The 11674-nt window shown below is 46.1% G+C and overlaps 2 protein-coding genes across 2 annotated transcripts in view; one reads left to right on the forward strand and one right to left on the reverse strand.

Moving 5' to 3' along the window:
* The window catches only part of SLC1A6 (solute carrier family 1 member 6), a 17973-nt gene extending 16918 nt beyond the window's left edge, over positions 1-1055 (reverse strand). Inside the window, exon 1 of the mRNA XM_039867651.1 lies at positions 616-1055. The gene's annotated coding sequence lies outside the window, so the exon portion shown is untranslated. The remainder of the gene's footprint in view (positions 1-615) is intronic.
* An 8753-nt stretch (positions 1056-9808) lies between these two features.
* Positions 9809-11674, forward strand: part of TEKTL1 (tektin like 1) — a 5291-nt gene continuing 3425 nt past the window's right edge. The window contains exons 1-2 of the mRNA XM_039867624.1: positions 9809-10378; positions 11540-11644. Coding sequence (XP_039723558.1) covers positions 9809-10378; positions 11540-11644 — 675 coding nt within the window. The remainder of the gene's footprint in view (positions 10379-11539; positions 11645-11674) is intronic.

Below are 11674 nucleotides of genomic sequence, written 5' to 3' on the forward strand. Positions count from 1 at the left end.
AATTTGTACACACACACACACACACACACACACACAAATTTGGGACACAGGGCACAAAATTAAGACATTCAAATTCATTACCACATTTAAATATTCAGCCACACACACCTCTTTGGGAAGGCAACCCAACTCATAAATTGTCTCACACGTGCACATCACCACCACCTCACACACATCTTTGGACCCAGCCCCCCTGCAGTGGTGACCATAGTCTCAGTCACAGCCAGGTCTGTCCGGAGCTGGAAGAATAAACCCTCTGATATATAAGAGACCGAGCCCTGGAAAAGGTCAAGGCATCAGGCACAGAGATGGAACCTGCCCATGAATGGAGGCCACAGATCGAGGAACGGGATGGGGATGAGGGGAGACGGTGGAGAGACCCTGGGATAGGTAACTAACGCCATAGGAAACTCACCAAGGAGACCGGGAGATGAGCCATGCCAGAGATTTTAAGGGGCAGGGAGGAGCTGAGACAAAGAGCATCCAGGGACGGGAACGAGGGCACAGGTGGCGCCCCACCCGCCTGACCGTTGGGTGGGCCAAACTCACCTGGGATCCCGCCTGCCCCGAACCTCAGGGCCCCTGAGCTTGCGGGGCCGCGGGGTCCCCACTCACCCGCGTCCAGGTCGGCGGGGGCGGCCTGCCCACTCCTCGGCCTGCTCCCTGCGTCCAGATACAGGAGCCGGAGCCCCGCGAAGCGCCGGGCTGAGGCAGCAGGGACCTGCCCGGGACGGCGCAGTGCTGGCGCGGGGACCAGACAACGGAGGCACCGGCGCGGAGCCGGGACGCGCTGTGCAACGGGGGCGATCCGCGCGGGCCGTGAGCTCACGTGGGTGCGGGGGCGCCGGGAGGCCGGGGTAGGGGCTGGGATCCCCTCCGGGACGCCCCCTCCCTCGCCTCCCCTGCGCCCAGACTCCGCAGCAGCGCCGGAAAAGCAGTACCGCGTGTTTGCGGAAGGAGGGGGATCCTGGGGTGGGCGGGGTGGGTGGCCTCTCGCACGTCCAGCGCCCGCCCCCAGCGCAGAGCCGCGCCTCGGAGCCCCAGCCTCCCGCCGCCTCCCAAGCCCTCCCCAGGCCTGAGCATCCCTGGCAAGCCCGGGACCAGTCCCTAACATCACAGCGCCTGCGCCCACATCGTGGGTGGAGGCCTGGGGAAGGCGCGCGAGCTAGCATCCCAGTGGCCACGGCCACTGAGTGGGCTCCTCGGACCCTTTTCTTCCTTCGGGTGCACTTGGCTGCTGTATGCCCTTGGGCCAGCCCTTCTCCCTCTCTGAGCCTGGCCTCCTTAACTAAACAACAGATATGACTCTGCTGACCCCACAGAAAATTAAAGCACACGAGTGTAGAAATGCTCCGTGCGGCGTGAAGCACTGTGCAAATGGGAGAAGAATAATTCCTGTTACTATTGTAATTAATATTATTCTTTGCTGTCTTTAGCAGCAAATTTATGGGGCAATGTTGATCCTGCTTTTCTTCTCAAAGCTACTGCCTTGTCGCTTCCAACATCTCCTGCCTCTCCTGAAAGCTAATTGCAATTTTAAAAAGGTGAGCACAGAGCCACGTGACTGATAAAAAATCAATACATGTTTGCTATTATTATTGTTAATGTTACCGAACAATTGTTGATGGCAACTTCCTAGTCTAGGCAGGCTCTTTTATTTACATTTAAACTACACATCCTGATGAAGTAGATATCATTAACCCCATTAGCAGATAAGGAGACAGACACTCAGAGAGATTCAGTAACTTGCCTAAAGAGAGGGTCAGAGAGAAGCATCCCAATTCCAACTCGGTACATACAGCCCAACTTTCCTCCTTGACAATACCTCCTAGCTAAGTGGTTCTCAAACTTAGCAATACCTTAGAATCACCAGGGGAACTTTTTAAAATTCTGATGCCCAGGTGGTGCCCCAGACAATCACATCAGCACCCCTGGGCACAGGGCTCCGAGCTCAAGCACAGCAAATTTTAAAGCTCCCCAAGTGATTTCAATGTGTGTCTAAGGCTGAATCCCTGTTCTACATGTCAGATTCTCCTGGCACCTGAAACTCCGCCCTGAAGCCTCTCACTTGCTCTGCTTCAGTCACCAGCTGTGCACAGATGATTCTGCATCCTCCTCTGAGCCTAGAGCTGCCTCTGAGCTCCTGGCTCTCGTAGTCACTCGTTCCACAAATATTTCTTGTGCCTCTGCTGTTCGCCAGACTGTCTTAGAGGCTGGAGACAGAGCAGAGAAGAAGACAAAGCTCCCTTGCTCTTCTACGCAAAATAATAAATAAATAAAATAGCAGCAGTTTTCAAACTGTTGGGTCTGGAACCCCTTTACACTCTTAAAAATTATATAGGACCCCTCAAATTCACAACCTGAATCCAATCATGATTTTTTTAATCAGATAAATTCCAGTAGGGGGCGTCCTACAATATACCTGAGCAACGCTCCTCAAAACTGTCAAGTCATCAAAAAAAAAGAAAGTCTAAGAAACTGTCATAGGAGACTAAGAAGACATGATGACTAACATAATATGGGTTCCTGCAGGGTTCCTGGAACACAAAAAGGATGTTAGGAAAAAACTGAAGAAATCTCAATAGAGTGTGAACTTTAATAACAATGCATCAATATTGACTCATTAGTTGTAACAAATGTATCTTACTAATGGGTGATATTAATAATAGGGGAAATTGTTGGGGTTGGCGGGGTATGGGAACTCCCTGTACTATCCTCCTAATTTTCCTGTACATCTAAAACTGCTCTAAGAAATTGTCTGTTGATTAAAAAGATCATCGAGGGGGGATGGGTGAAAAAAGGTGAAGGGGAATAAGAGGTACAGACTTCCAGTTATAAAATAAATAAACCACACAGATGTGATGTACAGCACAAAGAGTATAGCCAGTAATATCGTACTAACTTTGCACGGTGACAGATGGTTACTAGACATTGCGGTGATCAATCATATCATAAGGTATATAAATGTCAAATCACTATGTTGTACACCTGAAATTAATGTTAAATTATATGTCAATCATACTTTAATTTGGGAGATAATATAATGAAAGTAATCCAGGATGACGAGAAAGGGTGGGAGTTCAGATGAGACAAGATTGGCAATATAATAAAAATGGCTGAAGCTGGGTGATGAGTACACAGTAAAAAAATTTTAAATTAAATTAAATTAAATTAATTAATTAAATTGAATTGAATTAAATTAAATTTAAAAATCCTGAAGGACTCCAAAGAGCTTTTATTTGGATAGGTTATACCTATTAACCTTTACTGTATTAGAAATTAAAACTGAGGATGTTTGTAAATATTTAGTTATTCATTTTAACAGAACAAGAATGAACTCATTACCTGTAACATAAAGTGCATATTTTTATTTTAAAAAAAAAAATTTCCAAAACAAGAAAAAATTAGTGAGAAGAGAGGCAATTTTTACACTTTTGCAAACTGCTTTGATATCTATCTTAATAAAAAGAAAGTGGGATTCTCAGACTCCATATTTGTAAATTCATCCACTCCCTTAAACTTATTTGTAACCCAAAATCAATGTTTTTATGTCTATTAGTGGACATGCTCGAAGCAATTCAAAATTTGAACTGGCTGACATGTATGTTCCCAGTTGAGGTCAAACAGGGTGAAGCTCTGCCTTCTTGTTTCAGCTGCCATAAAATGCTGTTTAAAATGGCCCCCAGACGTGGTGCCCAAGGGCTGTGCAGTGTTTGTTAGCACAAGAAGGCTGTGATGTGTCTCATGAAGAAAATATGTGTTACAAAAGCTCTGAGGCATGAGTTATAGTGTCATTGGCTGTGAATTCAATGTCAATGAATCAATGAGATAAACAAAGTTAGATATTGATTGGTGGATGACTGATTGACAAAAATGTGCCCAGAGGCTCACAGAAACTTCATCCAATAAATCTGCCTAGGAGCAATGATTTATTTGATAATTTATTATTTGTGCAATTTTATAGAACAAAACTACCATGAATAACAGAAATTGAATGTATCATATGCATTGACTCTGTCATGATGTGTTGTTTTGGTTGAAGTATATGAAGAAAATTCAACCTCACGCAAACAGCTAATTTTAAAAGGAACGAATATTTTAACCAGCTTTTCAAGTAACTGTGGCTATTCTTCGAGGCTACACCAAAACTCAATGCATTTTAGTTCACAAGGAGAGTTACAATGTGGGATCCAAAACTGCCAGTGAACTTTTTGTACTCTACTAACATTAAAATCCATTGAGTACATCTTTACCCATGGATGATTTTGAAACATGATGCACTTAGTCATTTGAAAAATATCAGTTCACTGAATTACACAGATCTTCCAAGAATTAACACATTTCATTATTCAATATCCAAAATGAATGCAAAAAAAAATGATTAACAAAATATCAACATTTCAAAAAAAGACAGGATCAGAAATCCCTGGTTTTTCTTTTGCTTCAGGCTACTATATGAGTTGGCTCAATATTCATTAAGTTCTGTCTTTAACATTTTGATATTTAGCTCACCACAGATTTTGACATGAATTTTATGGGATTTTTTTAATTACTGATGTTAGAATATTACTTATCTTTTCTCTAGTAGAATATCTTTATTGCCTCTGAATGAGAAAAAGATAACTATATCTCCAAAGAATGACTCATAAAGAAAAAAGAAACTCAACTGTAATTGAAAAGTAAATTATAAAAAAAGAGAAAAAGAATATGATAGTTTACTGTTTTGAAATTACAGATAAACACAGAGTTGCTGTCTATCTCATTACCTGATCCAGGTCTTTTATTTTTAAACCATTTTATTGAGGTATAATTGACATGTAAAAAGCTGAACATGTTTAATGTACACAACTTGATACATTTAGGAATAAGTATACACCACAAAACCATCACCACCATCAAGGCCATAAAGATATCCATCACCTCTCAAAGTTAATATTCTAATCATATTCCAATAATAATATTCCAATGTTAGTTATTTTAATTACAGTTTTACACCCTAAGAGAGTGCCCCACTCTCACCTCCCTGGCCCTGTGAGTTTCTCTCTCATTCTCTCAATAAGGGAAGGGCTACTGGCTCCCTTTAACAGATGTAAAAGAGGCTTGAAGAGTTTAAGTCACAGTTCATGTTGTTAAGCTAGAGTTTGAGCCCACCACAGGTTCACTCGGACCAGTGGCTCCAGCTCTGGCCCTAGCATTAGGAGGGCAGGCCAGCCCAGACGGAGCATCCCCAGGCTGTCCCAGATGACTGCCCTGGCTGTGGGGTGGGGCCTGAGCAGGGGCTGAGTCAAGAGGAGCTTGAGATGGAGGAATCGAGGCTAATTCCTCTGTGGGAAGTGCTCCCTATTAATTAATTAGGGCAGAGCTAGCCTGAGGCATCCCCATAGCCCCCAGAGTCATTAAGGAAGAGGGGGGTCTCATTATCAACTGGCAGGTTCCCCATCAGTCCCGGGGCCCCAAAGGGAGCAGAGGAGGGGAAGAGAAAGGCCAGGTCCCCCTTCTTCAAAACACTCCCTTCCTTATTACCAGAGTGGCCTGATATTCAAATGAAATGTCTGAAACTGCACACAGAATTTCAGGGGAGAAGAAGAGTCAGTGATGACCAGATAAGTGTACATCCCTCCAACATTCAGGCTGCATTTATATGGGTATGAGGTATTCAGAATAAGGAAATCTATTTGAGGCAAAAAGCAGATTAGTGATTGCCAGGGGCTGGAGGGAAGAGGAGATGGAGAGTGACTGATAATGGTACAAGGTTTCCTAACCTAACAAGTAATGCCCAAATCCACTCATATGGATGAGCTTTTCCAGAGAGAAAGTAAGGAATGAGAAGTGAATGGAAGAGAGAAACCTAATGCATTAATTAGCTATTGCTGCATAACAAGCTATCACAAAACTTAATAGCTTAAAACTATATGTATTTATTCTGTGGGTTCCTGTGGGTGAAGAATCTGGTCATGGCATAGCTCGGGCGTCTGGTTCAGGGTCTCTCACTAGGCTGCAGACGAGATATCAGCCGGAGCTGCTATCTTATCTGAAGTCTGGACTTGAGAAGGATGTGCTTCCAAGCTCACTCATGTGGTTATTGGCAGGATTCATTTCCTCACAGGTACTGAGCTGAGGACCTCAGGTCTTTTCTGGCTGATGGCCAGTGGCTCCCTCAATTCCTTGCCACATGGGTCTTTATATTTCTGAAAGAGAAAGGAAGATAGAATTTTTGCCATATTCTATTGACTACAAGTGGATCTAGCCCACACACAAAGGGAGAGAATTACACAGGGCATGAAGACTGGAATAAGGAACCACCAGGAACCATCTTCAGTACTGCCTAACTCACCCAAAGAACACTATATTTGAGGGGGTGGGTGGCAGACAACCAGCCAGTGAAGGATCAAGACAAGAGGCAAAAGAGAGAAGAGTGAAAAGTACAGGGGAGGAGATTCAAGTTTCAAGCGGTTGAAATTTTCAAATTCTACCTAGAGAGCAATTGGATGGGACAAAAAAGAAACAATGGAATTTGTCAATTGCAGGAGGACATGGATAACCTTTGCCTGAACCATTTTAGGGGACTGATGGGGACTAGAGCCATATGGACCAGTCCTTATCTTTCACCTACCCACAGGGTCACTATCTTTGCAAGAAGTGACCAGGAAAAGCCAGGAAGAACCTCCTCTCCCAGCCTGGGGCTTCCCACTCTCTCCTGACACCTCCCCCAGGAAAGCGACCTCATTTCTCAAAGACAAAACTGATTCTAGGTCACATCCCCCTGGAACAAGAGACCAATTGATGTGATTATCTCCAAAAGAAAGAGGGGCACCTACTAAAAGTAGGACCTGGTGCCCCAGAAGGGAAGACATCAGGGAACCTGAAAAGGGGTCTCTGATAATTATCTGCCAAGATTTCAGAGTGAAGGGCATCACCATGCAATACCAAAGGAAAAAAGAAGAAGAAGAAGAAAGAAAAGCTAGAGGTTTTAAAAGGTTTTTCCTTCCTCAGATATCCTGCAATTTTACTCTATTTAATCCAAGAGCAGAATTCTGTCCCCCATTTTATCACACTCATTGTAAAGAACAGGTGGTCCCAGCAAAGATGGCTGCAGAAAGGAATTTCTGTAAAGCAACCTTCATTATGAAAATCAGAGAGCTAATTTCACAAATATTATTCCCCATTGGCCTGAGTTAGGAATATTTGAGCTTCAGTATACTGGGAGAAGGGAGATGTGTATAACTATAAATATATATATGGGGGAGGAGAGAATAGGAAAATGGCTAGAGTGAAATCAAAACATGTTCGGCATGGATATCTCTTGGTGACAAAGTTACAGATAATTCTTATTCTCTTTATTATGTTTTTCAATGTGTTACACAATGTGCACACATTACTTTCATAGAATAAAAACAGGCTCATTGGTTAGCTTAAGAGAGGTATTTGAGTTTGAGGAGCAGTGAAAATTTTTCCCAGCCTTGGCTTATGTATGTAAACGTTTCTGTAGTGTTTTTGGAGCATCATGTCTGTTCAGCCACATGTAATTAAATCTCTCAGAGACGGAGAGTTAATCTCAGCCCTACTGTGGTTCCTTCCAGGCACCTGCTGTTTTAGATTGTTCAAGCTGCTATAACAGAATACCACAGACTGGTGGCTTATAAACAACAGAAACTGAATTCTCATAGATCCGGAGGCTGGGAAGTCCAAGATCAAGGTGCTGGCAGACTTAGTGTCTGGCGAGGGCCCACATTCTGGTTCATAGATGGCTGTATTCTCACTGTCTTCACGTGGCAGAGGGGGCAAGGGAGCTCTTTGGGGCCTCTTTTATAAAAGTGCGAAACCCTCTCATGAGATTTCCACTCTGTGACCGAATCATCTCCCAAAGGCCCCACCTCCAAGTACTATCACATTAGGGGTTAGGATTGAACATATGAATTGGAGGGAGGGGACACAAACATTCAGTCTACAGAAACTGCCAACCCAGGTTATGACCAGCAGGCTCTGAAAGCAGAGCAGAAGATGGTTCACCTATTCCTCAGACCCATATGTGGCAGGCTAGAGAAAAATATCCACAACGGGCCATCAAAGCCAGAAACTAGAAGTGAGTTTTAGAATTGAATACAGTCAAACTGGGGTTGCAAGATGAAAACGAGGAGAAGTCAGACTGAGCAATGGGCAGTAGTGTGCACCAATTTCAATGTTGGGACAATGGCAGCACTCACAAGGAGTGTGTGGGCATGAATAAGCTGAGTTAATTAAAAGCCAGAATAAGACAGACCACACCTCCACTCACAGCCCTAATGAATTTCACAGAGACCAATGTCAGAACTAAATCCGCCATATGTAGGTGTGACACAAAAACACAAAGCAGTTTGGCACAAACACGACCCGAGGTAGGTGTTCCAGACGCCAAGCAGCAAAACAAGCCAGTGAAATCGTCTGGTTGAGAAAACGGAAGCACTACCTGAACAAAACGAAGGTGGATGGCTGAGTACAGAATGTTGTCCAAAGTGAGCTGCCTCCCCGGTTCTTTGTGAAACCCTCTTTGCATCTCCTGGTATTAGAAAAGCTCATTCATCTATTCAATTAATAAAAATGAAAAGTAAGCATTTGCATAGTGCTTACTCCATATTAGCCCCTGTGTAAGCACTTTACTCATATTAACTCATTTCGTTCATGTCACAATCTTATTCTCCTAGTGGATGGGCGAGGAAACAGAGGCACAGAGAGGCACAGAGAAATCATGTGACTTTCTCAAGATCATACAGATGGCAAGTGTCAGAATCATAATTTTAACCCAAGTTGTCCAGCTCCAGAATCTTGACCATGGTTTGAGACACTTACCAAATGTCCAAGTAAAGATGCCACTACTAGATGGAAACAAGGTGATATGGTGAAGAATTATGGGGGAGGGATGGAGGGCAGTTGTCTTTCTTCTTCCCCAGACTCTGCCCTGCTTCCTATGTTGGAGGAATTCCCCATCATATGAGTCTCAGCGGGAAACAGTCTTTCTTCTGCCATAGAAACAGAAAGTTCAGGCGTGACTCACTTGCCCAGCTTCCTTGCAGCTAGAGCATGGCCAGATGACACAGTCTCAGCTAATTAGATGCCACTTTCGACCCTGAGAACTAAAGAGACAAAGAAGCAGTTACCATGGAGAACTGACTTAGTTGATGCTGCAGTAGCAGTGACATTTCGGGGGCGGGGGTCGGGAAGCAGACACAGCTGAGAGTTCTGCAGTGGTAGCCATGATGTCCTCAAGAGCTACCACATGTCTTAGCATTTTTTGGTTGTGGTTGTCAGGTCATTTTTTCTGTTTCTTGCACTAAAAATCCTGAATGATGGGAGAGAGTGGAGCTTAGATGTAGTGCTAAGGAAAGACCCCTTTAAGATGGTGATATTTAAGCTGGGGTCTGAAGACTGAAAAGGAGCCAGCCATGGGAAAGACATGGAAGGGACTATGCCGCGCAGAAGGAATAGCAAATGCAAAGCTTTGAAGTGGGAAAGAGCTGGATGAAGGCCCACTGCTGGAAGGTAAGAAACAACAGCGAGAGGTAGGCTAAATGAGGTCAGCTTTCTCAAGATTTCTCATGATTCCAAGCCACCTCTTCCGAACTCCAAAGTAAAGACTACAACTAACACGCCCCCTTGTTGCCTTTCCCCTCCCCCACCTCTGGAACTCTGTCAGCACTCTTGCCAATGTTGTCATGGTGACGGGCGCTCTGTTTCACTCACTCTTCAGGCTAGGAAGGAGGTGCGTGTGGTCGGAGGCCCCTTCCTCTCCTCGTGGAGGATCTGGGCCAGGCTGGGGCACCAAGCAGGAACCATGCCGGTGTTGATAGCCCCAGTTGAGCACAGCCAGGACATGCGCGTAGGAGCTCCAGCATGGCGCGAGGCCGCCCGGGCCAAGATGCAGAAGGCACACCAGCTGACCCAGCGCTGTGGGCAGGAGGCAGTGACCATGTGGCAACCTAAGGACAGCGTGCAGGACCCGCACATGGCGCGTCATCTCTGCCGGGCTGCCTACATCCAACCATGGCGCTTCCACGTGGAAATGATCAAAGGCGGGGGCTCCGTGGAGAAGCCGCCGCCTGGCGAAGGCGTCACGCTGTGGAAGAGCAAGATGAAGCCACCGGTCTGGCACGCGCGCCTGCCGCTGCCCCTGACCCGCGATGCGCTCGCCATGCAGACAGCAGAGTTGGTGAACGCACACGCACGTGGAGCGCGCCTCACCGCCGCCCGCCTGTGCCGTGCGCAGCAGCAAGTCAACGGGCAGCTGCTGCTTCTGCAGCGCCAGCGTGAGGCTACAGACTACAGGCTCAGTGAGGTGCGAAAGGGCCTGCTGATTAACCAGCAGAGCGTCAAGCTTCGAGGCTACCGGCCCAAATCTGAGAAGGTGAGACAACTCCCTCAAGCCAGGTCGCCAAAACTGAGGCCCTTGCTTAGGCTGGGAAAAACCCACCCCATAGAGAAAACACCCCTCCCAGGCCCCAGTTGCAGTGAGTAAGGACACCCCCATGATGAGGTTCCTTGGTCCCCAGGTCCCCAGTTGGAGAAGGATAGCCCCCCACGGGAGTGACATCCTCAGGCCCATTGCCCCAGATTGGGTATCCTTCCCAGTCCTCCAGCCAGGCAGAGAGGATGGGACCCCAGAGTCAAACTAGATGAAATTCTTCCCCAAGAGTGAAACCCACAAGCCCCAGCCCAGGCTCGCAATCCACTCACCTAGCCCCCAGGCCCACAGAGTGAGACCCTTCTGTGGGCATAAGACCATCAATGCCCAAATCCAGTGAAATACCCAGCTGAGAAGAGTTGGGTGATGTCCGGGTTTCAACCCATGGAACTATCCTCAAAATGTTTTGTTTTTGTTTTTGTTTTTGTTTTTAAGAAAAAGAAAAATAAACAAGCCTCCCCCCAGCTTCGGGCCTCATGAGGGGTGGGGTGGAAGAAACAGATCCTGTCTATAGGCTGATACCCTCAGACCCTCAGACCCCAGACCCAAGATTTAACCCCCTAGCCAAGGAGAAAGAGTGACACCCCTAGTCCCAGTTCTGGTGAAATCTTCCCCGCAAAGTGAAATCCTAGACCTCCACCCCCAAGGGAGGAACATTCCAGTCTTCCTGGGGAAGAATGGAACCTTATTCACAATGGAATTCCTAGTGCTAGCCCCCAAATCCAGAGAGTAAGTCCCTCAAAAGACAAGTCCTTATCATCACTATGATGAGATCCCTGCACTTCTAGTCAGGGAGTTGAGGATAATACCACTACCAAGAAAGGGGGACCTCCAGCCTTAGAGAAGCCTCCCCCTCTAAGGTGAAGTCACCTCCATCCCAGCTCACTGGACTTCACCCTGTAAAAGGGAGGAGCCGTAGCCCCACTCTCCAGCTGATAAGTGAGCTTCCTGAAATGATAAAGTCTTCTCAGAAAGTGAGAGCCCCACAGGGCGAGAGTACCCCCTACTCCATTCTCCAAACCCAGGGTTTATGAGGTTGGCAAACCCTCTACCACCCCAGAAGAAGAACTCTCCTGAGGGTGTGAGAGTCTCTCCGCTCTTCAGGTCCCCGACAAAGCTGACAGTATGCTTACCTGGGAGAAAGATGAGTTAAAGAAGATGAAGAGGAAGATGGAGAAAGACATGGAAAACTCAGAGGCCTTGCTCAAGGTCAGGAATACCTGGAACCCAGTGAAGGGG

The sequence above is a fragment of the Pteropus medius genome, unplaced genomic scaffold (genome assembly GCF_902729225.1).
Source record: "Pteropus medius unplaced genomic scaffold, Ma_sr-lr_union100, whole genome shotgun sequence".
NCBI classification, from domain to species: Eukaryota; Metazoa; Chordata; class Mammalia; order Chiroptera; family Pteropodidae; genus Pteropus; species Pteropus medius.